The sequence below is a fragment of the Taeniopygia guttata genome, chromosome 3, assembly GCF_048771995.1.
Source record: "Taeniopygia guttata chromosome 3, bTaeGut7.mat, whole genome shotgun sequence".
NCBI classification, from domain to species: domain Eukaryota; kingdom Metazoa; phylum Chordata; class Aves; order Passeriformes; family Estrildidae; genus Taeniopygia; species Taeniopygia guttata.
This window is the reverse complement of record NC_133027.1, coordinates 17,515,451-17,542,538: the sequence shown is the minus strand read 5'-3', so window position 1 is coordinate 17,542,538 and position 27,088 is coordinate 17,515,451. Positions and strand designations below refer to the sequence as shown.

At 44.6% G+C, this 27,088-nt stretch overlaps 2 protein-coding genes across 2 annotated transcripts in view; one reads left to right on the top strand and one right to left on the bottom strand.

The window, feature by feature from the left end:
* Positions 1-24,614, bottom strand: part of LOC115494734 (uncharacterized) — a 405,288-nt gene extending 380,674 nt beyond the window's left edge. The window contains exons 1-2 of the mRNA XM_072926020.1: positions 24,603-24,614; positions 16,841-17,545 (exon numbers count right to left, since the gene is read on the bottom strand). Coding sequence (XP_072782121.1) covers positions 16,841-17,545; positions 24,603-24,614 — 717 coding nt within the window. The remainder of the gene's footprint in view (positions 1-16,840; positions 17,546-24,602) is intronic.
* Positions 12,075-14,266, top strand: ID2 (inhibitor of DNA binding 2). The gene is made up of 3 exons (XM_002197542.7): positions 12,075-12,543; positions 12,729-12,793; positions 13,465-14,266. The coding sequence occupies exons 1-2, from the start codon at positions 12,196-12,198 to the stop codon at positions 12,783-12,785; spliced, it is 405 nt and encodes a 134-aa protein (XP_002197578.1). The 5' UTR covers positions 12,075-12,195; the 3' UTR covers positions 12,786-12,793; positions 13,465-14,266.
* Positions 24,615-27,088: the final 2,474 nt, after the last annotated feature.

Sequence of the window (27,088 nt, the reverse complement as noted above, 5' to 3'; positions counted from 1 at the left end):
CTGACAGGTTTCCCAAGCTGCTTCTGAAATGTATTTGGCAAATAAATTCCTCCTCATCTGCTAATTTCAGACTTTTAAAATAATTTAGCTCTCAAGTACATAACATAATGTTATTATCTTGTTCTTTACAATCTGAGGGCAGAATCTATTTAGAACGTGAGCAGGCTGGCTATGTGCAAGTGACAAGCTTTAGATAAAATTCACTTGCCAACCCAGAGCAGTGAAACAAATTCCCTCTCTGTTCTCACAGGCACCTGTTACACTAGCCAAAAACCAGCCACATCCCACATACACATTCACAAACACACCTGAAGCTGAATCCAGAGCTGGGACCTGACAGGGAGTCTTTCTCTCTGGAAGGTCGCACTGGATTTGTATCAGGCCCCATAGGTGTAAAGCATGAAGACTACTGAGTCTCCATCAAAGGAGTTTCCACTGCCTGTTTTATGTCTTACCCACAGCCACCCCCATAACAGCTGATTCACACAGACAGCCTGCTTATTCTATACAGGAATGTACATTTGCAGCTTATATACATGTGCTTCACTCCACAAAACACTACCAAAATAGCAGAAACGAGAGAAATTGGCACACTCCAGACTGCTCCTTAAAACCTTCTGCAAGGTGTGTTGCTGCTCTCAGTACAGAGCAGAGAGTATCATGTCCCCAAATATCTATGCCTTTGTCAGCTTTAAAAAAGAAGCATCTGCATTACAGCAAAAAAACACCCAGTCAATAAAAAAATTGCCAAAAACTTTCCTATAAAATTTTTTCCTTAATAGAATCTATAAAAGCACTTCTGAAAACAAAGCAGAAGCTCACATAAAGAGAAATAAAATCATACTTCAGAAAAAAAACAAGATTATTCTCCTGAACATTTTCTCAGGAAATTCAAAGTGGTCTGATGCTTACAAGGCCTGTCAAAACCCAAGGCTTAATATCCCATTCTTCCCAGATCAGACTGCAATTTAGAGTTCCCATTGCACCAGCCTAAAGTCCCAGATAGACACTTCTGGAGTGTTTCTTATCTGATGATTATAAGAACCTCACTGGATCAACCCAGAACCTATGTCTCCCATAACCTAGGAAACTGATTCAACATTACAACTCACAGGTTGTCCTAACAGGAGATAGAAATACAAGAAACTTCTTCAGAAGCATTTACTTTCTGGCTAGTGTTTCTTACTTTAACTTGGCATTTCAAATGAAAGAAATCTAAATTGATGAAGAAATTTGAAACTTGAATTCTCCCCTTCCCCTTTAATCCTTAGACTTCCTTGTTCCTGCTTCAAGTCTTCATCCAGCTGTGACTGGTACTTTCTCTGGTCTCTGGCAGTCACCCTACTGTCACTGCACCACCTTGTGATTTCCCAGCTTGGAGCAGGAGGTGGAATCTCCCTATGGGCACTGGAAAAGACACCAGAATGCACCTTAGTACAATTATTACTTCTTCCACCCCAGAATCTTTTCCCACATTTATTAGAATATATTCTGTACTACCCTCAAAAGGGATATTCCCTTTTCAAAAACAAGAAAATTAAAAAAGACCAAAAAAAAGGGAAAAACAAGAAAAAAAAAAGAAAAAATAGAAAACTAAGCTGTTATCTGTAAACCAACAGTAATATATGAAGCAGCTGGTCAGAAAATGTACTGGCTACTAACTCTAGTTCTGGCTGCCAAACCTGTGATCAATGGGACCTTTTACTTCAAGCAGTGTTTTCTTCATAATTTAGACTTTAAGGACAATTCCCATTGGATTAAGAACTTTACATGTGATAAACAGTCTCCTGACACAGGTCAGCTTTAAGTGACTTGTCCATCATTGCACATAAAAATCTTTGTGGCAGAGACATGGATTAAGTCCTCCAGAACAAAATTCAACTGTTTTAAGGAACATCTTCCTTCTTTGTTCACCTTCTACAACAGTTGAGGTAAGGCTTCCACAGAACACAATCTCCCTCACCATGGAAGTCCCACCTATGCCACAAAGGAATACACAGCCCTGCTGGTGTAGATTGCACAGCTAACGACAGGCAGAAATGCACAAAATTTACAACTATGAGCATCTAGCCTAGAGGTTACACACTGTGGACTGTAAAACCCCAGCACTCCACCAAACCACAGTCAGAAAAGCCTCTTGGTCTAAGTCTCTTAGCCACTGCTCATTCTTCTCAACGCTGTCAAATGTGTGAAGTCACACACACACGCAAATAAAATTTAAAAAAAAAAAAAAAAAGGTGTAGAATTGTCAAGAAAGCCTGAGAACCAACCCTGACATGGGACATCCACACCAAGGCCAGGGTGTCTAGTTAAACCATATGCTGTCTGGGCTAAGGACAGATGGACCCAGAAATCAAGAGTATCAAGGACAGAGTTAGGCATTTAGACATCTGCATAGGTAGATGTAAGTCATCACAGAAGCAATGATTTTCTCAATTGTCTGTAAAGTGAGTCTTTAAAGACAAGCTTAGATGCAGACATCAACCAGACACATGCCCTAAATCAAATGAGGTGAATCTCATCTCCAGAACCAAGAGACCTGTGAAAGGAAATAAGGAATACAAAACTCTTGCTAATGAAGTGAAAACGAGCAGAGTGATAAGGCAGGAAAAAAAGAAACTGCTAAAAGTCCAAATTCTGATTATTCAAGGAAGAACAGCTGAGATGCTAGGTATGAATGAGCTGTTTTGTTCTGGCTCAAAGTATTTCAACAAGATCTCTTGTCTCTGCTGTAAATAGCTGGAGGCCTTAATTTAATTTTAGTCCATTCCAAATTATTTTTATGTTGCCAAATTTAGACATATATCTTCCATATTTTGATAAAAGAAGTAGAAGGGTTTCTCAACCGTTGTGTTTTGGAATAGTTGAAGGCATTCAGCTTTGTGGAATGATTGATGTGAACAAAGTGGTGGCATCATCTCCAATTAGATTCATAGCTAAAAAACCCATCAGGAGAACATACTACTGTAATTTTGCCAAACTGAACACTTATTTTCCACACTTGTTTCCACAATCTAAAATTTGCAAAATGACTGGACAATAAGCCTTTGGTGACCTTTAACTAAAATTGTCTTTCCCTGGAATCATCCATTTGCAAAGAATATGTGTGCACCAAACTCAGACCAGCACAGAAAACACTTGCACTCCAGTAATTTGATAAGAAAGCTGGGTGACCTTTTGCTGATCTCTGATGAAACAATTAAGTACATAGTTGGGATTTATGCTGCAGTACACAACAGCACTATTCCACATTATCAAAAATGAAAAAAACTATAGCTTTCTGAAACTGAGAATTACAGGCTCATCTCTTCACAGCTAGTATTAAAGGTGATATTTTTAAAGGCATTCAGCCTCCAGTTTTAGAAGTCAGAGACAGATTTTTCTGGGTATTCAAGTGCATAAAATACAGTATACATTTAGTCCATTTTCCATAGTACTTCACTTTCTTTGATTTAAATACAGAGCCTTTCAGCTTTCTGAAAATCCCAACTGTAGCCCTGTAATATCTTCAAACAATTTTATGCATATTTTACACATCTAGCTCCTCTCTTAGAAGTAGTACGTACTGCCTCGAGTCAGTTAGACCATCCTCAAAAGAAGTGCACAAAATGACACGTTATATCCATACTTACATTTCAGACACCCAGCACCAGGATCCACAAGCACAGACTAAGAACACACATGGCCACATGGCCTTTAGGCTCTACAGGCTCAGCAATACTTCATCCCAAGACACTTCACCCCAGCTAGCCATGTCCAGCCTTCCAATGGAAGGAATGACCACGCTACAGAGACAGAACTCAACTAATTTTGACTACATACCCAAATTTTAAAGGCTAAATTCGGGTATGATGAATCAGAAAAATTAGTCATCCACAGTGGAATCCACCTCACTTGGCATCTATAAGTCAGGCTTCTGGCTGAAATTGGTTGTCTGGCTCCTGCTGAGAACTGATGGTGAGCAACGGCCCCCAGCGAGGAGATTCACTCCATCCTGGGAGAGGTGTCAGATGGGCACAGAATGAATCACTCTCTGCAGGTGTCTCTTGTTCTCTCTTCCCACTGACTATAGAGAGATGAGACATAAAACCTCTAAATAGCTAAGATAAGGTGAGATGAACCTCACCCTCAAGAATGGGTGAGTCTGCCAGGCCAGCAGGCCCAGACTTCAGGCTTCTTGCCATCCAGGAGATGCCTTTACCCCTGAGCTATAGTGTTAGGCTCCCTCTTGTTTATAATGCTTCTGGCCCTCTGAAATTTGCATCTGTTTCTTTACTGTGGCAAGCTTGAACAGGATGGGTGGGTGTCCTCCACCTTAGCCTTATCTCTGGTCGTTAGGGCTGCTTTGCCTGCAAGAGGGAGTTTATATCACCTCTGATGAGGAGAACATTGAATCTGCATCACTCACTTCCAGAACAAGTGCTCTCATGAGAAAAATTGCTTATGAGAAAGCAGCAGTTCCTTTCCTTCTTTGCCCCTGAACTTTCCAGCAGCTCCAGCTGCTGCGCTTTGTGCTAAGCTCCATGCTGTCAGTGTGCATTTAACCATGATCTTGCACACACCTCCTGGACCAGGCCTCTCCAGAGGTTTGGGCACACACCTATTTTGTGTGTCCCAGGTTGGTTTATGCAGGCGACAGTCACTGAGAAAGTCAGCTTAACCTAGATAATGTTCATTCTGGGCCAATAAAGAAGCAAAGTTTTAACAGCCTAAGAAACTTCACTAGAACTCACATGGTTCAACAGGACTCATGAGGGTGCACGTGCATTTGGGATGTGGTGCACATATTTCATTAAACTGCACTTCCAGTACCCAAACTCTGAGTGGAATTAGGCTTTCCTGACCACACAATTTTTTTTTTCCTGCACATTAGTTAGACTCAATTTCTCCTCTATGTTCATGAAACATTATTATTATTATTATTATTATTATTATTATTATTATTATTATTATTATTATTATTATTGTTGTTGTTGTTGTTGTTGTTGTTGTTGTTGTTATTGTTATTATTGTTATTGTTATTGTTGTTATTGTTATTGTTATTGTTATTATTGTTATTATTATGGAAAAACAAAACACACAGAGCATACTATGTAAATATACTTATCTTGAAATTATCATAATTTTACAATCTGGGGGGTGGAGTGGGATGTGTGTGTTTAAAACCATACCTGGATCAGATTTGCAAAATCTTCTCCCACCAAGCTAATTCCCAATCCCTCCCTTTTTTTCCCGTGAAATTAAGCCAAGCATTTTGTGATCTTATTCCCACAGGCCTGTAGCTAAAGATCAAAATTGGGCCAAAGTGGGAGACTGAGGAGAGCTGGACCAGCCACAAGATAATTCACAAAAAAATAAGCCCATTTTTTATTCCCTGTTTTATTTCTTATTGCATGTGAGGTACTGTCAGTAATCTCCTGCCTGGCCCCTTCTCCCTTTTCTATCCTGAATAGATTTTCCAGAGAATTGGTGGGGAGTGCAAAATCTGCAACATTTTAGACCTACATTAATTTAAAGGTATCACTAGAAAAGTTACACTAGATGAAAACCATCTGCTACATAAGCCACGCAGTAATAAGTGTACTTGCTTGATCCCAGATTTTAGAACAACCATGCTGTTAGAGAGCCAGCTAACTGGTTCACTCTAAGGACTTATAGAGGATGATGTGTAACTTAATTAAAACATAGATGTTGCATTAATAAAATAGCTAAAGATTTTTAAGTAGAAATGTATTTAGCTTTAAACAGAAATGTATTTGAGTAAAACTATACAAGTTAATGGATCTAATACACCTTATACCAGTAGAACTTACTATGCCAAAGAGATGCTGCTCTGAGAAAGATTTCACAGCAATTTTCTTGAAGTCAAATCAGGTAAGCAATAGCCCTTTGCAGATAGCAGTTTATAAAGCAAAGCCTTCAAGGCACTGGTCCTACTTACCAAAAAAAAAGAAATCCTACAAACCAGAAATAAATATTAGAACTAAAGCATCTGAATTTGGATTTGATATAAATGTTGCGGCAAAACAATGCAATTCAAATGGAAACACCCCTCTTTGCAGAGTGGTGTTGGAAAATACAGTTTGAGTAAAAGTCATTTTACTGTACAGCAGCAATTTAGGAATTGCTGATCATAAAATGATACACATGTCAAAACAGAATCTGAACAAAGGCCTGTCCTTCCTATAGTCCAACACTTCTAGCCAAAATGGAGACGTCTCAAAAGAATGAAAAAACATTTATGTTTTGCCAAAACACTTCCAAAGCATCCCAACAATACACGGCCTGAGATTAACAGCAGCAGATCGGGGATGCTTAAAAGCGAGGATAAAGAGAATGATACTGTGCGAAAGCAACATTATTCAAAAGCACAATGAGGAAGGAGGAAAAGAGATCTTAGAAGTTGGCGGATCTGTGGCATTTGCAAATATGGCCCAGAAGAGAACGGAGCTTGGAAATGGGTCCCAGAAAAGGTGTATCCACAGGTTCCTTGAAGCGGCACCCGGAGGGGTTCGGAGCGGGGTGGGTGGAAACGGTGGGCAGGACCTGGAGGCGAGGGAGCTGTGGGTGCCAACCCCACTGCCCGAGAGTGGCAGTGGCAGAGCCCTGCCAGGGGCAGCACGGGGTGCTCCCAAGAGCACCGCTGTTCGCAGAGCGCCGCGGGAGCCGGGAGATGTCCCGCTGCTGCTGCCGCTCCGAGGCCCCGCTCCGCGGCCGGGGCACGGCAGCGCTGTCCCACGCGCGGCAGCCGCGCCCCGCCGGCCGGGGCCGGGGCCGGGTGACACCGACCGCGGTCGCACACGGCAGCACACGCGCGACACGCGCGAGGCGTGGGACAGCGGCCGCAGCCGCGCCCCTGCCAGCCGGCTCTGCAGCGCTGGGGACGGGGGCACGGGGAGGGCTGCTGCCGACATGGCGAGGAGTGGGAAAAAGGGAAAAGTAGAAGGAAAATTTAAAAAAATAATAAAATTTAAAAAAAAAATTAAAAAGGTCCCTTCCCCCAAGGCAGCTGTGGAGTGTGCTGAAACTCCCTTTTAGGCACAATCAGCCCCCAGCATCTGGGCAAGGATGAGGTGGGTGCAAAGTGCACGGGGAGGAAATGTGTCAGCTGCAGCATCCGAGAGCAGCGGAGCAAGCTCAGACGGGAAATGAGTTTGCGAAGTGCACCCGACAAGATGATCGCGGGGATAAGTTGCTTCTATGGAAACTGCAGCCCGATGAACCAAAAAACAGTTTGATGGCAAAGTTTTAAAAGGAGCTGGCTGATGCCTGGTTTCAGCTACATTCCCCACCCCCTGAAGAAAAAAAGTAGAAAAAGCTGCACAATGTGTTTCTTGTTATGGACACCAAAAAAAAAAAAAAAAAAAAAAAAAAAAAAAAGGACACAGGTTTTTCCCTGTATGGGCTACATCATATTAAGCTGTAAGTTTAGTTCTGGACAAACAATCTCTTGTTGCATCTCTGGGATGGAGGTTAATGAATTCCCACAGATGATGTTGGCCAAACAGTGGTCGGCTTGTGACTTGATTTCCAGCATCATGATGTGAGGGGATCAGTATAGAAAAGCACTTTGAAGGGAAGAGGCTGCCTACAGCAGGATTGTTTCTACAAGCTAATTGTACTGAGTGCAGCTGCACAAAGCTGGATCAACAGTAATAGAAGGCGGCGCAGACTTCCTGACGCCAGCCCTGCAGAGCTCCCACCAACAGCCTGGCAATTCCAGATTGTTTTCCAGACCTTATCTCTCCCCCAAGTTTTTTCTTTTTTTCTTTTTTTTTTCTTCTTCTTCTTCTTTCGCCTTTTTTTTTTTTTAATTTTGTGACCGGAACAAAAGTAACAGGAAAATCCTTTGTGAAAGTAGAAAATGCTGTTACAGATCGGTGCCTTTCGCAGAAGTTGTAACTAAATATTTTGCATGCATTACTCTTCCTCCCGCTCGAAAGAAAGAAAGGAAAAAAAAAGCCAACCCCCAAACTTCTACAACTTTTCTTTGAATGAATTGGAAACGTGAGGCAAACAAAAGGGAGCGGGTAGCTTAAAGCGGCCGGGTTTCGCGAGATATTTTACCTGGTACATTGAAAACTCCTGTATCAAAACATACTTGGACACCCCGCTTGGACAGGCTGGATGGTGTCAATGACTTGGAACCGGGCCAATTTTAACAGATTTTTTTTTTTTTTTTTTTTTCAGTCTGGTTTGATGGCTTAAATACGCGGCAATTAAAGCTATTTACATTATTACTGGATGTTTTAGATAGATTTCATTAGAGGCAGGGGACAGGGCCGCGGAGGAACGCGCCGGTCCCCAAGGGGGGTGGCAGCGCAGCCCCGCAGCTCTGCCCGGAGCCCCTCGCCCCGCACACACACCGGAGGGAGCCTGGCCGGGGGTGACTGTGCGGCCCTGGAGCTGGGCTGAGAACACCTTCAGAGGCGACAGAATAGGCAGCCTTCAAAACAACCATGAAAATACACTTTTTTGGCATGGAGGGGGAGGGAGGGGAAGGGGTGCCGCAGGACCGAACCCCCCACTCTCTACCCCACATCGGAGCCTGGGAAGCGCGGCCCGCTCCTTCCCGCCCGGGTCGCGGCAACCTGGCCCCGCAGGGCAGCCGGGCTGGGGGGCGAGCGGCGCCGGCACCTTTCCCCCCTCGTCCATCCGCGGTTTTGCCCGGTTTACTCTTCCCTCTCCCCCCCCCGCGCCTTCCCACATTCCCTCGTCCTCCCCCCGCGGCATGGCGAGGCGTCCGGCGGCGGCCCCCGCTGCAGGTGCGCCCGGGAGGGGGAAGCGAGGCCGGGCCGCCGCCGCGGGCGCAGCCCCGGTCGCCATGGCAGCCGCCTGAGCGGCGCCGCCGGGCCCGGGCGGCGCGGGCGGGGGGGGCGGCGGCGAGGGGCTGATGTCACGGGGCTGGCGCCGCGCAGTCCGGGCCGGCCCCGGGCGCGGGGCGGGGCACGGGGGCGCGGGGGGGAGCGGCGCCCCCGGGGCGGCCGCGCTCCCGCCGCCGCTCCGCGCACCCAGCGCCGCCGCGGGCTGGCGCCGGGCGGGGGGCACCGAGCGCAGCCCCGGTTCGTGATCCCGGGGGCGCGGAGGCGAGAGCGGCGCTTTGTGCGTGGTTTCGAGTGGCCGCGGTTCCTCCCAGATGTTTGCGGCGGCGGCGTTTCGGGGCTGGGAAGTGGCTGTAAAAGTCCCGGCTGAAAACTAAGAGGTGGACGCTCGGCTCCCGGGGCACTCGGAGCTGCCCGGGACGGGGCCTGGAAAAGCCCCCGCGGAGCAGCTCGCAGTCCCCTGCCCGGTGGTTTCGGCTCCCCCCCGCCCCGCAGTCCCCCCGGCTCGCCGGGCAGCGGGACCACTCGTGGGGCCCGAACGCAGGAGCTCACAAAGCTAGCGAGCCACTGCCAAACCTTTCTGTAGTAAAACAGCAGAATTGAGGGAATGCAACGTTAGGGAAAGACTCTTCAGCCGCTCTCCTGGGGGAAGCGGAGCCTGGCTGCTCCCGGGCTCTATTTTGCGTGCAGAAAGCGCATATGACAGTGATTTGCTGACAGAAAAAATACCCAGGTTAGACTCTCCACACAACTTCCCGGTGTTCCAAAAAGCGTGCTAAGTCTTTGGTGTGGAAAACCGAGAGCAGTAACACAGGATCCTCTGCAGCGCCCGGCCGGCCGGTGCTGCTGCGCTGTCCAAGAACGACAAACAGTGATGGGAGAAGCATGAACATATTTACGTTGGCTATTATTAAAACCAAACCACTCCACATTTCTTCCACTGGTGCCTTCATTAGACAGAAACGCATGTTGCAGGACCAAAACCAGTGGCCGCTGGTCAAGTTCCACCACCAATTGGTATCTTACAGATGTAAGGGTTGAAATCGCCCTGAGTCGTGATTTTGAGTGGGTCCTTAATTGGCAGGGTGGTTTTTATTTTTATTTACTCTCTGTAATTGCACATGAACAGCGTAGTTGTCTTCCTATCAGATTGAATGTCGAGATTCACTTTCACCCTTCGCGTTTCAAAACTCGTTGAATTGTGTTCCTATCAGCCTCGGCACCGCCTCCAGTCCACCCCGGAGAACAGCCCCGGGGCAAACACCCTGGTGTGACAGTCGCCGAAGTGCCCGGTTAAAAGAATAACCAACCACCAGCTCAGGAATGCCACGTTAATTGGAAAAATAACTGATGTGGCTCTTCGCAGCTTTGTCTCCAAGTGTCCGCAATGTTCCTCTCTTACAGCCCCGACCCCCTTCGTGTAGCTATGCAACAACAGTGCAGATAAATCCAGTATTTGTCTGCTTTTAATATTTATGATTGGCAGCACAATCCTAACTGATTTTATGGATGTATGCGTTCACTACGGTTTTGTTTGCACTGAACACTAACGCGCTTTAGGCATCTGTGTGGTTTTACTATTAGAAAATTGCTGCGATTTGGGCAGAATTTCATTTATATTAGTTGTGTATACACATTCACGTTTTTGTAAGTTGAACTTTAGGTAGTGTGTGGAATGGAAGGTGGAAGCTGTGTCCGTTTGGTTTACAGCCGGTAGCATAAGCAAAATATAGGAAAATAAAATGGAACTAAACTTAAAAAAAAAACCAAAAACTGTCACTTCTCCAGCGCAAAAAAACAAAACAGAAAAACCCCGAAAACTTTTTCCTCTGGAATGTTTCTGGAAGATGTTTCATTGGCTGCAACCAAAAGCTGCTAAAAGTACAGCGTGTAGTAAGCATTTGCATTTGTCACCAGAAACAATCTATGCATAATTAATGACAGTACTGTGTCACGAGCACTGATAGGGCGCAGATGAGCAGCCGTTCAAGGGTAATACATGTAAATGCACTTCCAATATGCAGATTTGCTTAATGATCTCCAATTAATAGCATCATCTGAAGTAGCCCTGTTCTCAGGAAGCAGGGCGCTACAGTGACGCCTGCCTGGCTGTTGGGGTGCTCAGTGTCCCGTTTTCATCAGGACAGAAAGTTGCAGTGGGATTTAAGGGCTTATTTGATCTTTAATCTTGGTTTATTTCATTCCTGCCTACAGCCGCGGCCTACAGCGCTGGCTGCAAACCCGGCCATTGACTTTCGCTGCCGTGCGCTTAGTGGGGTCGTGCAAACACCACCGGGATGCTCCAGTTCACGGTGACCTCACCGCCCCTCGCTGCAGCGGGACCGGCCGCCAGCCCCGCACAGCGGTGCGAGCCCCTGCAGAGATCGGGCACGGAGGGTGTCAGCGGGCACGGAGGGTGTCAGGGGGCACGGAGGGTGTCAGCGGGCACGGAGGGTGTCAGGGGGCACGGAGGGTGTCGGGGGCACGGAGGGTGTCAGCGGGCACGGAGGGTGTCAGGGGGCACGGTGGGGGTGTCAGGGGGCACGGAGGGTGTCAGCGGGCACGGAGGGCTGTCAGCGGGCACGGAGGGTGTCAGGGGGCACGGAGGGTGTCAGCGGGCACGGAGGGTGTCAGCGGGCACGGAGGGTGTCAGCAGGCACGGAGGGTGTCAGCGGGCACGGAGGGTGTCAGGGGGCACGGAGGGCTGTCAGCGGGCACGGAGGCTGTCAGCGGGCACGGAGGATGTCAGGGGGCACGGAGGGCTGTCAGCGGGCACGGAGGGGTTTCAGCGGGCACGGAGGGTGTCAGGGGGCACGGAGGGTGTCAGCGGGCACGGAGGGTGTCAGGGGGCACGGAGGGCTGTCAGCGGGCACGGAGGGGTTTCAGCGGGCACGGAGGGTGTCGGGGGCACGGAGGGGTGTCAGCGGGCACGGAGGGTGTCAGCGGGCACGGAGGGTGTCAGCGGGCACGGAGGGCTGTCAGCGGGCACGGAGGACTGTCAGCGGGCACGGAGGGCTGTCAGCATCCTGAGTGGGAAGGCGGCGCTCCCACCCCGAGCCCCGCGCGCGCCCTCACAGCCCCGCGCACTATTTACTCCCTCAGCTGTGCGCGCGGCCACGCCCCCCGCTGCCATTGGCTGCCCGGGCGGAAGGCCCCACCAGTGAGGGCGCCCCGCGGTGATGGACGTGCCGGCGGCCGCCAATGGCAGCGAGCGGGGGCCGGGCCCGGCGGCGGCCGCCGTATAAGAGCGGCCGCGCAGTGCCAGCCCTCAGTGCGAGCTCCGGCAGCGCCAGAGCGGCAGCGCAGCGCTCCGCAGGCTCCAGCCCGCACGCCAGAACCGCGCTCTCCGCCGCCCGCCCGCCTGCCAGCCAGCATGAAAGCCTTCAGCCCGGTGCGGTCCGTCAGGAAAACCGGCCTCTCAGAGCACAACCTGGGCATCTCCCGGAGCAAGACCCCCGTGGATGACCCTATGAGCCTGCTATACAATATGAACGACTGCTACTCCAAGCTGAAGGAGCTGGTGCCCAGCATCCCGCAGAACAAGAAAGTGAGCAAGATGGAAATCTTGCAGCACGTCATCGACTACATCCTGGACCTGCAGATCGCCTTGGACTCGCACCCCAGCATCGTCAGCCTGCACCACCAGAGACCCGGGCAGAACCCTTCCTCCAGGACTCCTCTGACCACCCTCAACACAGACATCAGCATCCTCTCGCTACAGGTAAGTGCCTCCCCCGCGCCCCGCTCGCCGCCGAGCTGCGGCCGGCAGTGACAGCGCCCGCCGTGCGCTCGCTCCCCGGCGGGGCTGGCCCCGGGCGCAGCGCTGCGGGAGCCGGGACAATCCGCTCCGGCCTCCCTGAGAGCGCTCGGCCACCTCGCCCTTACCCTGCTCTTCTTCTCTCGCAGGCGTCCGAGTTCCCCTCAGAGCTCATGTCAAGTGACAGCAAAGCACTTTGTGGCTGAATCAAACGGTGAGTGCAGTGCGCCTTTTTCCCGAACTTCGGGTAAAAACTGCCTCCCCGGGGAATGGGAGGCGTGATGGCAAATGCTAAAAATAGACCCTAAAAGTTGATTAGGAGGTGGCTTTGTAATCAGTAAGAAATGAGACTAATAACTGAATCTTGAGGTCCTAAGTGTGTGTGTGTCGCTAAGGTTCACCCAGCAGCACAGGTTCTTCTGATCCTGCTCGCTGCTTAATGCAAATTCTTATCTGTTCTTGGAGTCTTAACTTCCTGGGCCAAAGTGACTGATTAAGTTGGGAATCTTGGCACAATTCCTTGAATTCTGTGATGTGGGATTGTCTGCGCTATCAGTTAAATAAGTTACTGCTTTTAATCAAATAATTGCTCTAAGAGGCAGACTGGCGCCTCTGAGCATTGCGTTTACAGAGATCTAAATAAAGATTGGACTGAGAATCCTCTTTCTAGCCTTTCCCTGGAGTGTATGTTATTTTTATGTTCAATTTGTGCTCTTGAGAGCGAGTGTGTGAGCTTGTATGTGTTGCATCTGGACGCCAGGGTTTGCCCAATCTCTGAGTGTTTGGTTAAATGTTCAAACTGTGGCTTCCTCTCTGGCGCCAGTCTGTCCGGATCTCTGCCCTGTTAGCATTCTCCTAAATACGCCTCTTTTCAATCTCTTGCAGGTGTTCCACTGATGAGATTTTTTTTTTCTTTTGCACAAGAAAATGTCTACAGGATTTTTTTTTTTCTTTTTTGAGGTGCTGAATTTATTTTTCAGCTGTATCTGGAGGGGAAAATTCACGTTCAAGTAAAAGGAACTTTTAAAATGAATAAAGAAGAAACAAATCAAGATTGATCTTTATCCCCACCCCATTTTTCAACTTGGACTGAACCTAATTATTTATGAAGAGACTCTTAAATACCCTTTCCCTAGTTGGAAGGCTTCCTTTATATACTATTCCCAACGTGGGGAGCGAAACAAAAATTCACAAGGAGTTGCCCATTTTAAAGCAGACTTTGCCTTTTTTTCCAAAGGTGGAGCGTGAGTACCGGAAGGATCCAGTGTTCAGTTTTTTAGGAAAGTCTGTGGTCAGAAATTACCTTTTTGACACAAACCTAGGACTGAATGCTGTGTATATATTTATATATAAATATATATATATGAGTGAAACCTTGTGAACTCTTTAATTAGAGTTTTCTTGTATAGTGGCAGAAATACACATTTCTGCAAAAAGTGTAATGATGTACTTAATCATGCTAAACTTTTTATAAAAGTTTAGTTGTAAACTTAACCCTTTTTATACAAAATAAATCAAGTGTGTTTATTGAACTGATTGCTTGCTTTATTCTTTGGGGACCAACTGTTGGCTTTGATTTGTGTTGTTTTTGTTGGTTTTTCTAATACTTATACCTTGTTATGAATTTATCAAGTAAAAATTCAAATATGTAGAGACTATAAAGAATAAAATTACCTGAAGTGAATAATTCTTGTAACTTGGAAAATCTTATTTGAGCGTATATTGCAATCTTCTAAGTCATCTGCCTGTAAACAGTGTGAAAGGAATGAGAAAAGGAATTTATTACAGAAGGGGTGCTATTGACAAAAGTGCTTGGAAATGTACAAAAGCTGTTAATCCTGAGGCATTCCCATAGAGTATTGCCTTTTCTCTTCCCTCCCACCCCTCTGAATGATTCAGTTGGGGTAGTAATGGCCCAGATCTGTTAATTTGTGCTTGGAATAATCACTCAGAATTAAGGGTTGTGGGTGGTTATTAGTGCCCCAACTATTAAATTTCTCTAAAAAGGCTTTGAATGTGAGAGTTGGTGATGCGTTAACATGGGATCTAAAATGATGAAGTGACTGTTGCCTTTCCTCACTGGAATTTTCATGCTTCCATGCAATATTTCAATGTAATGGGCTTTCTAATCAGTTGCAGCAGCTTCTCCATATGACTAAGATACTGAGAATTGACTTAAATCGCTGTTGTGTTACTGATTAAACTTTGGCTGCTCCTACAGGGACTCTCTCCGTAAGAATTAAATTAAGTTTGAAATAGGAATCTAAATTCCTGAAAGCCAGAAACGGTTTATTTCTTCTTTCTCTTTTGCCCTCAGAAGCGATGCAATATCCCTTATTATTCCAGGGACACTTAAGTGTACCCTATGGAGCCACTATTCATTAAATATGTGTAGTTGTCATAAGACAGTGGTTGTGGGAACTGTGCCTATCAGATGACATTCTAATTTAAGCGCAGGCATAAACGTCCCTGAAATGAGAAGTTAAATTGTGGGTCCTACTTGGGAATTTAAGAGAGTCACTTGTAATCTGAAAGAAAGAAACGTCCCTGGTGCTTAGGGTAAGTACAGCTGTGGCAGGCGCTGCGCTTTGGGCCTGAGGGAGCGTGTTTAGGGTTTCTGTGCTCTGGGGACTCTTAGTGTGAAAGGCAGGAGCCTCACCTGGTTCGGTAACACTTTCCCTCGCGAACAGGTGGGTGGGTGGTGCTCTGGGGCAGCAGCAGCTGCCTTTCCTTGCCCTTGACACCAAATCCATTCACGTAGGCTGGGAGAAAGCCAGCCCTGATCTCTTAATACTGACGCTGCCCTGCCCAAGCAGAAGCGCGCCCTCTCAGAGAACCAATGCGATCAGAAGACAAGAAGGGTCAGCAAACGCTGGGACGGGCCGGGGGGTGGGGAGAGAAGGACACGGCCCAGAGCTGATCTGCATCCCGCCAGCTCCGCAGGGATTAGGGAAAGCTCCGCGCAGCGCACACCGGCTGTGCCTCCTGTGGCCGAACCTCGCTACTGTCTCAGCGCCCGGAGCGCAGGGCTTGTTCCAGCTTCGTGCAAGCGGCGTTTAACCCCGACAGCCCAGTAGTGAAATATTTCATTACCGCAAATCAGCACGCCTCAGTCCTTAAAATACTCCTTTTCCTGTGTGTATTTTACCCAACTCTTAACAGCAGCACATTCGGGGTTGTAATCAGAGTATCGAGATCTTCTAAACCAGTAACAATCCACTGCAATTGCCACCAATTTTCACCGTCAAAACTTTTTCACCCTGCCGCGCATTTTGGGGTGAAACAACAGTAAGTCACTTTAAACCCACAGTTAATGTTATAAAATTAAAGAGCTGCAACGGTCAGATCACTGTAATTATTTTAAGGTCAACCCCTTTAGAAACTACAGCGTTTACACTTTGATATTTTTAAACTACAGGATGATTAACACACTTGTAGAATGAAACCGATTTCCTTATCATGCACAGCCAAAATAGAAATTCACAATTTACAAGGCGTGGGGAGCTGTGCAGGAAAACAAACAAACATGTTTTTTAAAATGTAAATTAAGAAAGGAAAACATTTTTCCTCTTTCAGGATTAACTAATTCCTCGACTTGACAATGCTCTATGATCAGAACTGGGGGCTTAAACTAGGTCCTCCCTTAGAGATTCACCCTGTTCTTAAAATTTTGTTATTCAAAGATAAACAGCAAGGCCAAAGTTGAGTGCCCAATATTGTTAATTTTTAACATTAATTCTTTAACTTTCCTTGAAGATGTGGGATTTCTTTATTCTATACCATTGTCATCGTCCCTTCAGAACACACCAGAAAAATCTTCGACATTTTCACCACTTTCCCTGGCCCATTTACTGTCTCTGTACAAAGCTCTTGTCCACAGTCCTGTTAACTGAGTAGTTCAACGCAACAGATCAAGACGACCTGCAGTCAAGTATGTGACAGCAAAATAGTTTTAGTGACAATCATATTTAAACTCTGCAATTTGTTTTTGAGTAGGCTATGCATGAAAGTTGCAAATACACCTACAAACAATTCCACACCGGGGTCGGGGGGAAACAGAGATACAAGAGGATTCTCTCATGTAGAAGAGAGGTTTCAAAGCCTGGCCTTTCTTGCGTGTCACCCTTAATAACACATGGCCCAGCTCCCAATCTTATCCCAGTTAGAAAGCGGCAGGCTCACACCCACAGGCGGCAGGAGTCCCTCTGGCCGTCTCCAGGTAAGGGAAACGCAGAGAGCAGGCTGGGGTTTGTTTACTCACCCCCGGGCAAACAGCACTGGGTCTATCGCACCGAAACCATTCGGGAGCCGCTTGCAGAACCGGTGCCAATATTTTGACACAAACGTGACCGAGGGCGCTGCCTTGGAGCACGGGCAGGACGCGGCGCCGGGCCGGGGCAGGCGGTGCGTGGAGGGCCAGTGCCACCCTCCGGGCCGGCCGCGCACGGCACCGCGCTCCCGACGCCGCCCGCCCCTGCTGCCTGCGCCGTGCCCGCGGAGCGCCCGTGCCCCGCGGAGCGCCCGTGCCCCGCGGAACGCCCGTGCCCCGCGGAACTCCCGTGCCCGCGGAACTCCCGTGCCCCGCGGAACTCCCGTGCCCCGCGGAGCGCCCGTGCCCCGCGGAACTCCCCTGCCCCGCGGAACTCCCGTGCCCCGGGAGCGCCCGTGCCCCGCGGAGCGCCCGTGCCCGCGGAACGCCCGTGCCCCGCGGAGCGCCCGTGCCCCGCGGAGCGCCCGTGCCCCGCGGAACGCCCGTGCCCCGCGGAACGCCCGTGCCCCGCGGAACGCCCGTGCCTCCCGGAGCTCCCGTGCCCCGCGGAACTCCGGTGCCCCGCGGAACGCCCGTGCCCCGCGGAACGCCCGTGCCCCGCGGAACTCCCGTGCCCCGCGGAACTCCCGTGCCCCGGCGAGCTCCGCTCTGATAGCTGCGGACTTCACTCCCAACGAGCGACACGGCTTGTAAAACCTACAGAGAACGCCGCTTTGACACACCAAACGCTTTGCTCGTAGCGCAGTGAGAAAAGCACCATTTGATAGAACTCATTTGTGCTTGACTCTGGAAAGTGAAACATGTTCTCTAAACAGTCTAGTGTGTGTTAAGGATTCTTCCATAGAACACTTTGCAGTCTGGATCAATTAATGAAACATGGGAAAGGGATAAAATTATTATTTGCTAATGAGAATTAGCTGTGGATAAGAATCTCTTCCTGTGTGTACCACTGCCCTTGCTTACTTACAAGAAATGATTTACACAGCTTTTACTGGAAGCTGTAAAGAAGAGGGATAGCAGAATGCAACTGTTGCATGGCAAAAGAAAACACTGGCATTGAATTTTGTACAGAAAAATGTTTTCACAAATGTATTCTGTAAAACTACTGTTTTGCAAAAGGATCAGTATTTTCTGATTCTACAGATAAATGAAAATGTTGGATCTTTGAAATCAAATTTGTTTTACCCTCATTACCATATTCCTCTCTAGAACAGCCATTAAGTTATCACAATTCTAAAGTGTATGAGCCAAATGCAAACAGTATTTCAATAAAAAACAAGCTGATATTGCAACAGCCACTGATTGTGTGAGCCACTAGCTAAGGTAAATTGAAGGAGAAAGCAAAGGATGAAACAAACAAATGCAATTACTTTTGGAGTCATTCACGGTAACGGAGACTAATTTATATTACAGTTGATTGCTTTTCTTGAATAAAAAATATTTTAAAAGGCCAGTCACTGCACTGGGCAAGAACCATAAATAGGGCCAAACTGAGAAAAATTAATTGCACAGGAAGCTCTGCAGTGGACTTACTGCTGTTAGCTGCCATAGAGACAGTACTTTACTTTTTATTTCACAAGAACACAATGAATGGATAGAGAAAATGACATTATGTGAAGCAACAAGGCCTATCCAGATTTGAAACAATGAAACTAACTGCATTACTTGCCAAAAAGAGTGTGTTTCTGTAATTTCTAGTAAGTATCACCACAAATTACACCCTGTGACTTAACAGTTTTATGAATAGATCAGGTATTTCTCCTTAAAACTAACAGCCTGAAACAGCTCTTACATTTTACTACTGATGGCAGAACTTCAAAAGCTCACACAGAGTTGTTTGTGGGGTTTTTTTTCTTCTTCTTCTCTTTATAAGAACTAGACTGTAAACCTGCAAAAAATTTAGATACTTACCATCTTGCATCTGAGCAGACACAGGACCAGCAATATTGCCTCACTGAAGCCCACCTCTTGCTAACAGCTGCAGTATCTGATGCTGATGGATGAGTACAAGATCAGCTTTGGGTGGTACTCCCTCCATCTAATCTCAGCATGTTACATGCTCCTAGAACAGCTTTCCTCATATTTTTTGGCATGGAGGTTCGCTTTGATGCACTGTTTCTCAATACAGAACTTGCATATCCTATTGGAGTTACACCTGTCACCCTATTTTTCTCTTGTCCTGAGAGGAGACGTAGTGCTCTGAAGGGGGAGAGAGACACAGGAAGAAAAAGGGAGGACTGAAGTAACATAAGACTAAGTATTTTCTGCACATTAGACTGTAAAAGATCAAAGCAGTGTATCTGGCCTTTAAAAAACAATGAGGTTGGAACTGTGTTTTCAGTCTTGTGCAAGTTTCTTTCACCTGGAGTAGAGAGCCCAACCTCCATCCCAGATGGACCCTCTCACTCAGGCACCCCACAGAACTGAGCTGGGTTGGTTACATCAAATACCAGCACCCCAGGGAAATTCAGTGTCTTAGAAAACCTCTAAGAGTGTCCTTCAGCCATATTTTCTGTCAACCTCATTGCCCATCCACAAGCTCTTTGTGACCGTTTAGAAATCTGTGCAGTACTTGAAGAGAAGGAATGTGATGACTGTCTGCTGTAACCAATGTAGAGAGCAGAGACTGGAGAAGAACTGGTGCTCAACACCAGATGCTGCTGCTGAGATTTCTGCCTTGTTCAGACCAGTAGCTTCACACCCACCTGTAACATATTAATGCATCTAGAAAAGACAGTCTCACACAGCATCAGAAAGACACACAGACACCTCAGTTCCCAGTGGAACTGGGAGGAAATGTTTCTCATGGACATTGTTATGCAGGAGATTAACTACTAGAGATCCTTATTTTCCATTCATTAGGGTAGAAGAGGTTTGATTCAAGAACCAGAGTAAACAAAACAAAACAAACCCACAAACCTCCCCCCCCCAAAAAAAACCCAAACAAAACCAAAAGAAACAAAAAAACACCCAAACCTCAAGAAATAAAAACAGACTAAGAATATGAACATGTAAGTAGTTTTTAAGCTCAGATTCAGTGTCTACATGAGTTAATATATACAGGAATAAAGTGATGGGCAGGCAATTTTGGAAAGACTAGTCAAGCTACATAGCTACATTTCACAACTTCTTGGAAAAGTATCTTCCCAGTGCTTTTGTATTTCTCCCCGTAAGTATATGAGAATACAGTGCAACTGCTAGGGATTTACCTCTTTGAGTTTAAAAAGCTTGTGTAAAATGCATTAAGTAAATGTCCCATTAGTACTTTTCAAAATATGTAACAGAAGGCTGAGTAAATCACATGCCAAATATATAAATTCAGTCCAACTTTTGTTATAAAGCTGGTTTACAACACATAGACATTTTTACCCAGCAGATATGAAGGTGCTACACATGTGGAGACATTTTTTACTCATCTTTACTTAAATTCCCATTTTGCTCTCATTATCACAACGTTGCACTTATCATTCTTTCAGAAAAAGCTGGAAGTTTTGGTTGGACCTCATCCTGTAAGTAATAAGACATCACAATGCCTATAAAACTAAATTCTAAATTCCAATGTAAATCTGATTCCTTAGTCATTCAAATAGAGTTCCTTGGAGATTTGATTTTTTTTGACTGAATTACTTTAATTCATGCACCTATCTAAGTTTAAAAGTTTAATTTAGAAGAAAAAGCTATACTTAGAGTTAAAAAGGGTAGAAGTTTGGACCCTTGTAGTAGACATATACATAAAATCTTTGTGTTATGTACACACCACATCCAACATGCAAATAGCAGTTTATTGATAGCATGAAAACAATTATCCTAATCTGAATATCTGACACAGACAGTCACTAATATTTAATGGTATGTTGTTTCTTTGGCAGTTTTGAATACTTTCTGAATATATTCCGAAAAGATAAAATTAAGGTGACTGAACAGTACTTGTAAGGGGAAAGGGAACACTTCTGGAGAGACATCCAAAGGCAGAAACTTCCTGGAATATGGCAGTCCTGGAAGGAAGCAGACTTGTTAGTTATGAGCCTAAAAATAACCAAAATTTTTCAAATAGAAAAAAAAAAAACCTTAGAAGCCCGGCATCAAAGTGAGAAACAAAGCAGGTACTTCAGGATTTATTGTTCTTCCACTGAAAAATATGATGTGACAAACACCCTGACACAAAATAATGGAAATGTGACTACAAGTGGAAAAATGAGACAAGTAGGATATGCAGAACAAAAAGAGTAAGTGATATCATGTACACACACACACAAGAAAATTCTGAAGAAAATTACTGTGCCAGAGGAAGGGAAGAAAAGTAGGTTTTATGCAAGGAATCACAGGTAATGAAAACATGGAATACACGAAGAATGAGGTAAAAAAGTAGTGTCCATGTAAGAAAGAAGCTGAACAGAAGAAAGTGTATTTGCAGTGTAGAAAGTGAATGCAGTCACAAATTCTACAACAAAGAAAGCAGAGTTATTATAACAAAGGTATGTAAGACTTACTTGTCTTGTGAACTCAAGAAGGGGGTGAACAGATTTACTCTTTAGTCTCTCTGAGGGGTTTTAAGAAAGAGCTAAAAATCCCTTTTATAATTCCACAGTATTTACAAATATAAAATGCTAGTTCCAGCTGGCCTTGCACCTCAATCAGAATATAAGTTATTTTTCTCTTTTTTCCCCCTCCATTTTAGATATTTTTCACACTGCCTAACCTATGGAAAATAAAGGATTTTAGTCCTTGATAACTATACCTCCCATAACAGACTAAATTTAACATTTTCTAGGGAAAAAGAAGATAATTAGCTGTAAAAGTATTTCTTTAAAACTTCCTTTTGCAGGTTCAATTGCTAGGAAAATTATGAATGAATCACCTTCAGTAACACAATTCCTGCCAAGCATAAAGTAACAATAAAATATTATCATAGGAAGCATGTAATTCACTAAAAGCAGGGAGAACAAAAAAGTAGGTCAGCTTTGAGAACTTTTTTTTTTTTAGATTCCATGTTGGGGTTTATTAGTTACTGTTATTTCTCATTAAATCCCGTGTATTTATAACATTTATAACCTCATATATGATTTCAGGGGGTTACCAATAAATATGTAAATAAGTAATGAGGAGCATTTAAAAATATTTTTTATACTAGGAATAAAAAGTGGGGGTTTCTCCTTCAGAACTATATGCAGCAAAGGATAAAAAGGACTATGATTGTGTCAAAAATAATAGACATGGTCAACGGAGTTTAGTAAATGACAGAAGAAAGGAGGACTGCCACTAAAACCAAGAGTTCTGTGACCTAAATTTCTTCATCAATCAGATTTTCCAATGGAAGTCATTCACTAAGAAACAAAAACAGCAGGTCCTATTGATATACAAGTTTCAGGCTTATAAAGGAAAAACAGCTCTGTAAGTGCTATCTTTGAGGGCATTATATCATGCAGTTACTAAAGGTTAGAGAGGGAGTGGATGTTGTCCTGAGGTGATCCAGCATTTTTCCAATCCTGAAAAACGCTACCTCTGTAGTACAAGGGGGAAGCATGACTGCAGCATGTGAGCAAGACCTAAGCAAACTTTCATTCTCTTAAGTTGGGCACCAACACCAAAGAAGATTGTCCAGCACGATTTCAGTGTAGAAGACAGCCACGGAGAATATGTAAGGCTGTACTGACACCTACACCTTTGCAACCTGACTGCTCCTGAAGCTTCAAACAGAATTTTCAGTCATCCTCATCATCTGCATGAGCTGACCTAAAGGCATCAGACTGAAACAGACATACCCAAAACCAAATGCCTAAGGGCTTCAGTGGAGGTCTACTTGGAATTATTACGTGACATAATCAATTACTGGATATCTGTCCTTATCTTTGAGACACGGTCACATGGGACCTGAAGGTAAATGTAAGGTTACTGTGTGGCAATTTGATGTAATCATCACAGAAAAAGGTCTCAAAAGAAGCACACTTCCAAAGAGATTTTCAGAGATAGAAGCCTTTAAGCAACTGAATATTTTGCTGAAGAGATATTTATAGACATTCTTCTGTTTTCTGGAGAGAAAAAAAAGAGCTTTATAAATGTAATCAATTTCAAGTTTTAGAAGTATTAGTTCACTATCTCTTAGTCTCTGAACTACTGCTGATATGTACTTGAAATTTTTTTATCAACTGATGGTTTCCACAGCTTTCTTAAGCACCTAATTACAATTCAGGAAAGAAAGTTAATTTCATTAAATTTTTTATAGAGTTGGTGAATGATTTAAGGTGTCCATGAAAATACCTAAAAGCCACAAAAACTTCTTACCTTTCCCTTCAAAGTTCTGGCATTTAAGCAGCTCAAACCAGTAATTTATCAGCTGTTGAAGGTGATGAAACAGGGCTTCACTGATGTGGGGGGAAATACGATCTTGTGGTTAAGACTTTGAACTGGGAACTATAAGACATAGCTCTTAGCCCAAATTTCCCACAGACTTTGTATGCGACCTCTGCAAGTCATTTCACTCCTTTATGTTTCTAACCATCTGTAAAAATGGAAAATATCATTCTCCCTCTCAGGAATTCTTATGAACTAGCATGTCTCATGCTGGGCTACCTTTGTAATACTACCAATGGGAGCATCTTGGGCACTAAAATTGGTCATTTATCAAGTGAAATTGTAGCTGCTACACACTCGAACAATTGCCAGTCACAACTTGGGAGTTACATGGCCCAGAAGCCCTCCCAGAGTAGCATTATGTTTTACAGAGTATCAGTATCAGTATCAACAGAGAGATTCCACTGCAATAGGCCAAAGAATGGCCCTTATCCCATTAGAAGCATTAAATGTAGGTTCGAGCCCCACGTTTGTTTAAATCACTAAGAAAAAAGAACCAGGGAGAAAACATAAACACTGGGCAGCCACAGATCTCTGTGTGAAGTAAAAGCAATTTCTTTGGCCTAAATGCAAACCAGATAACAGGATTTTATGTCAAGTATTTCAATTCTTCCAAGATCCATACATTTAATTATCAATGTTAGTAACAATGTAAATGCAAACACCCAGCATGACAGTAGGGTGGGCATGAGGTCACTGTGCAAAACACAAGAGTCATACTCGTGACTGCATGTCTGACCATCAAGTGCATGAACAAGGAGCTATTAATCTGATATGCAAAATACAGTGGTTTGCCCCTCCATTTGAACTGGCAGCCACTGTATCCCATCTGGAACAGTCTGGGGTTTTGCTATCTTTGTGTTGCCTGGCTCTTTCTATTTCAAACTGGGACCTTCTGCATTTGAACTTCTATTCATGGACCTGCTCCAAGGGGAAATTTGGTAACTTTTCCTCTTTCATGAGTATTTACATTGAGGCCTACTTCATCAGTGAATTTCCCAGGAACACATATATTTTGGCACATGCTGTTTTTCCTTTGGGAGTCCCATCAGTGCTGAACACAGTGACAGCTGAGGTTTGAAACAAATCTGTGTGCATTTGGCAATGTAAAACCAAGAAGTGCAGACCAGAGTGGCAGGAGGTCATCTTGTGATCCGTTCATTTACATTACTCTCAAACACTCCCAGCGAATGAAATTCCACAATTTAGCATCACTGATATTACTTTAGTAGAAAGCTTTTATTTTCAGAATACTTGGGAGGGGTTTCCACCACAAATTAGAAGCTGATTTCTTTGTGCTTCATTGATGAAGCTTATAATCTTTTCGTAACAGTATTTTACATTTGAAGAAATCATGTCCATTCAACCTTCCTCTAAACCCAACTCTTCCAATATTACATACCTGTAAAGTCATGTTTTCTATATGTTTTTGCCATTCTCCTCCATTGCTTATTAAAGTTGCTCAGGTCTGGACACAGTATACCTTCAGCAGGAGGACATACCTCTCCTGGCTTGGATAATAGTGTATTAATTCACCCTCATTTCCCTTCTTCCCTTTCACTTCCACAGTATTACTTATCTTCTTAGCTTACTACTGGTTTAGTAGCTACACTAAAACCCCATTGTTCTCTGCAGTATTTCAGTGGCTTATAATCAATTTTATATTTGTGGATTTGATTTCACGTTTGTAAGTGCAATACTTTATACTTGCCTTTACTGAATGGCATCACATTAATTTACAGTCTTCTGTGTATCAATAATTCTGTCCTTTGAGATAAGGCAGGTTCAGACAATAGCAAACTCTGAGATTCCACAAATAATGTTGCGAATTAATGAGGTACTGAACAAAAATGGACCAGACCCCCAGATGACCCTATTTTGACATGAGATAACTGATGATGACTCCAGGTTTATCTTTTCCAGCAGTAAGCTTTCACTCCATTGCATGATTTGCTTAAGCTTCAATGTTGAAAGTCTTACTGCAGTCAAATATATCACATCTGCTGTATCCATCTTCTGCAGGTTGGTTACTCAGACACAGGAGGAAATTGGAGCAATTTGATAAGGGTCATTCTTGAAAACTTAATATTAACTTTAGAACTTGCAGTCTAAACACCTGATGAATAATAAAAACTTGATAAATAAAGTTCTTCCAGATGTCAAAGTAAAGATAGTTCCCCAGACCCTCCCTTTTTGGCTTGACTAGGATTCCAGATACTCCTCTCCTATCTTCTAGTAGCTGTATCTCCATGATACAGCTGTCTCTCAGTTTCTCCAAGAAAATTGATCATAGTTTTATAGATTATTTTGACTGGATCCATAATTTCAACAGAAAGCACACTGAAAGAAAAACAAGTATGCTTAAGTTACTATTTGGACAAAAATCTCTTGGTATGCTAGAAAGGTCTAAGTGTTCAGAACCCCTCACTACTGATCTTACAAGTTTTTGGGATTTTTAAAATAATTATTGATTTCTTAGTATTGCAGAAATCCCCATAATAATTTATGTTCATAAGATAATTGGAGAGAAGAAAAATATACAAGTCAAACATTTATGTGGAGTCAATTTATCTTGGTTTTTTTTCTGTTTCTACTTGTTCCTTTTCAGAAAGCATTAAAAAGAAGGTCTTACAACAGCTAAACATGAATGAATTTTGAAGTTATTTTCTTCAGAATTTTCAAATACAGATAATTCTAAGATATCTGAATTGAATACATTTCAGTGCTACATAGCATCAGTGTGGAAGATTTTAATGACTATCCTCAGTAATTTTTTTCCTCAAATCTCTCTTCTTTAGCCGTGATTTACTTTCTTAGAAGTGTTGTTCATGTGCATATTTATATTGTAATTGCACATGTTCCCAGGCAGTTAAGAATTTTCAACCTTTGCGCTACCCACAGCGTGTGTTCACACCACATCCTCACACATACTTCAGATACAGGTGCTGTGTCATCTGAGCCCTGGCTCTGCTACAGAACTCGGAGTTCTCAGAAAGACTTGCCCTTCGGTGCAACCTATGAATATTTTCTTTCTCCATTTAAAATGTATATTTAAACACCTCTGTGCATTACTCTCAGTGACCTGGAAAGAGGTGTCACAGTCCTCATTTTAAGACTCAAATCTACCAATTGACTCACAGATCAATCTTAGAAACCCAGCAGCAACCCCCAGATTCCTCTGTGATGCCATAACTCTTGCTGAATATCAGCTCAAAGCCTGTTGGCTCTGTTCTCAGCAGAGAAGAGCTTCACAACTATCTGCAGTGGAGACTCTCGAGGGTTGCCAGAGCTCTGATGAATTTCACCATTCTGGGCAAGTTCCACTCTAGACATGTCATAAATCATTGTTCTGTTTAGCAGCCTTTACAGACAGTGTTGCTTTGCTTCTAACATGGTCCTGACTTGATCCTGTGAAGACAAAATGACCCCCGCTTATGATCCTGACCATGAAAGAATGGTCTAGGAATGGGAGGCTACATAAAACTACATTCCCTAGTTAAAGTAGAATTGCTTGGGAAGGGGGAAAGCTATAGGACTTGACTTTATCTAAAAAAGTAATAGTGGCAGTGACAATCCTGAGTGTGAATTTCAATTTCACCTGCTCTCCGAATGATGTTACAATCTGAAGAGATGTGATCATGAATGGCAATGCTGTTAACTCCACTGAGGTTCTGTCCTGCAGTCCTAGCCCTGGTCATTACTTGGTTTGTTTCTGTTGGTCTTCCATGCTGGAAGCAATTTAATTCAGCGGAGAGAACCTTTGAGAACAGTGAACTGAACATGTGTGGCTGGTGCACCAAGGTAACGCTGACAAGTGAATATGGGGCAGACAATGGGATGGCTGAGCTTCTTTAGCTCCAACAGAAAGTCCAAAGTCTGGATACTCAG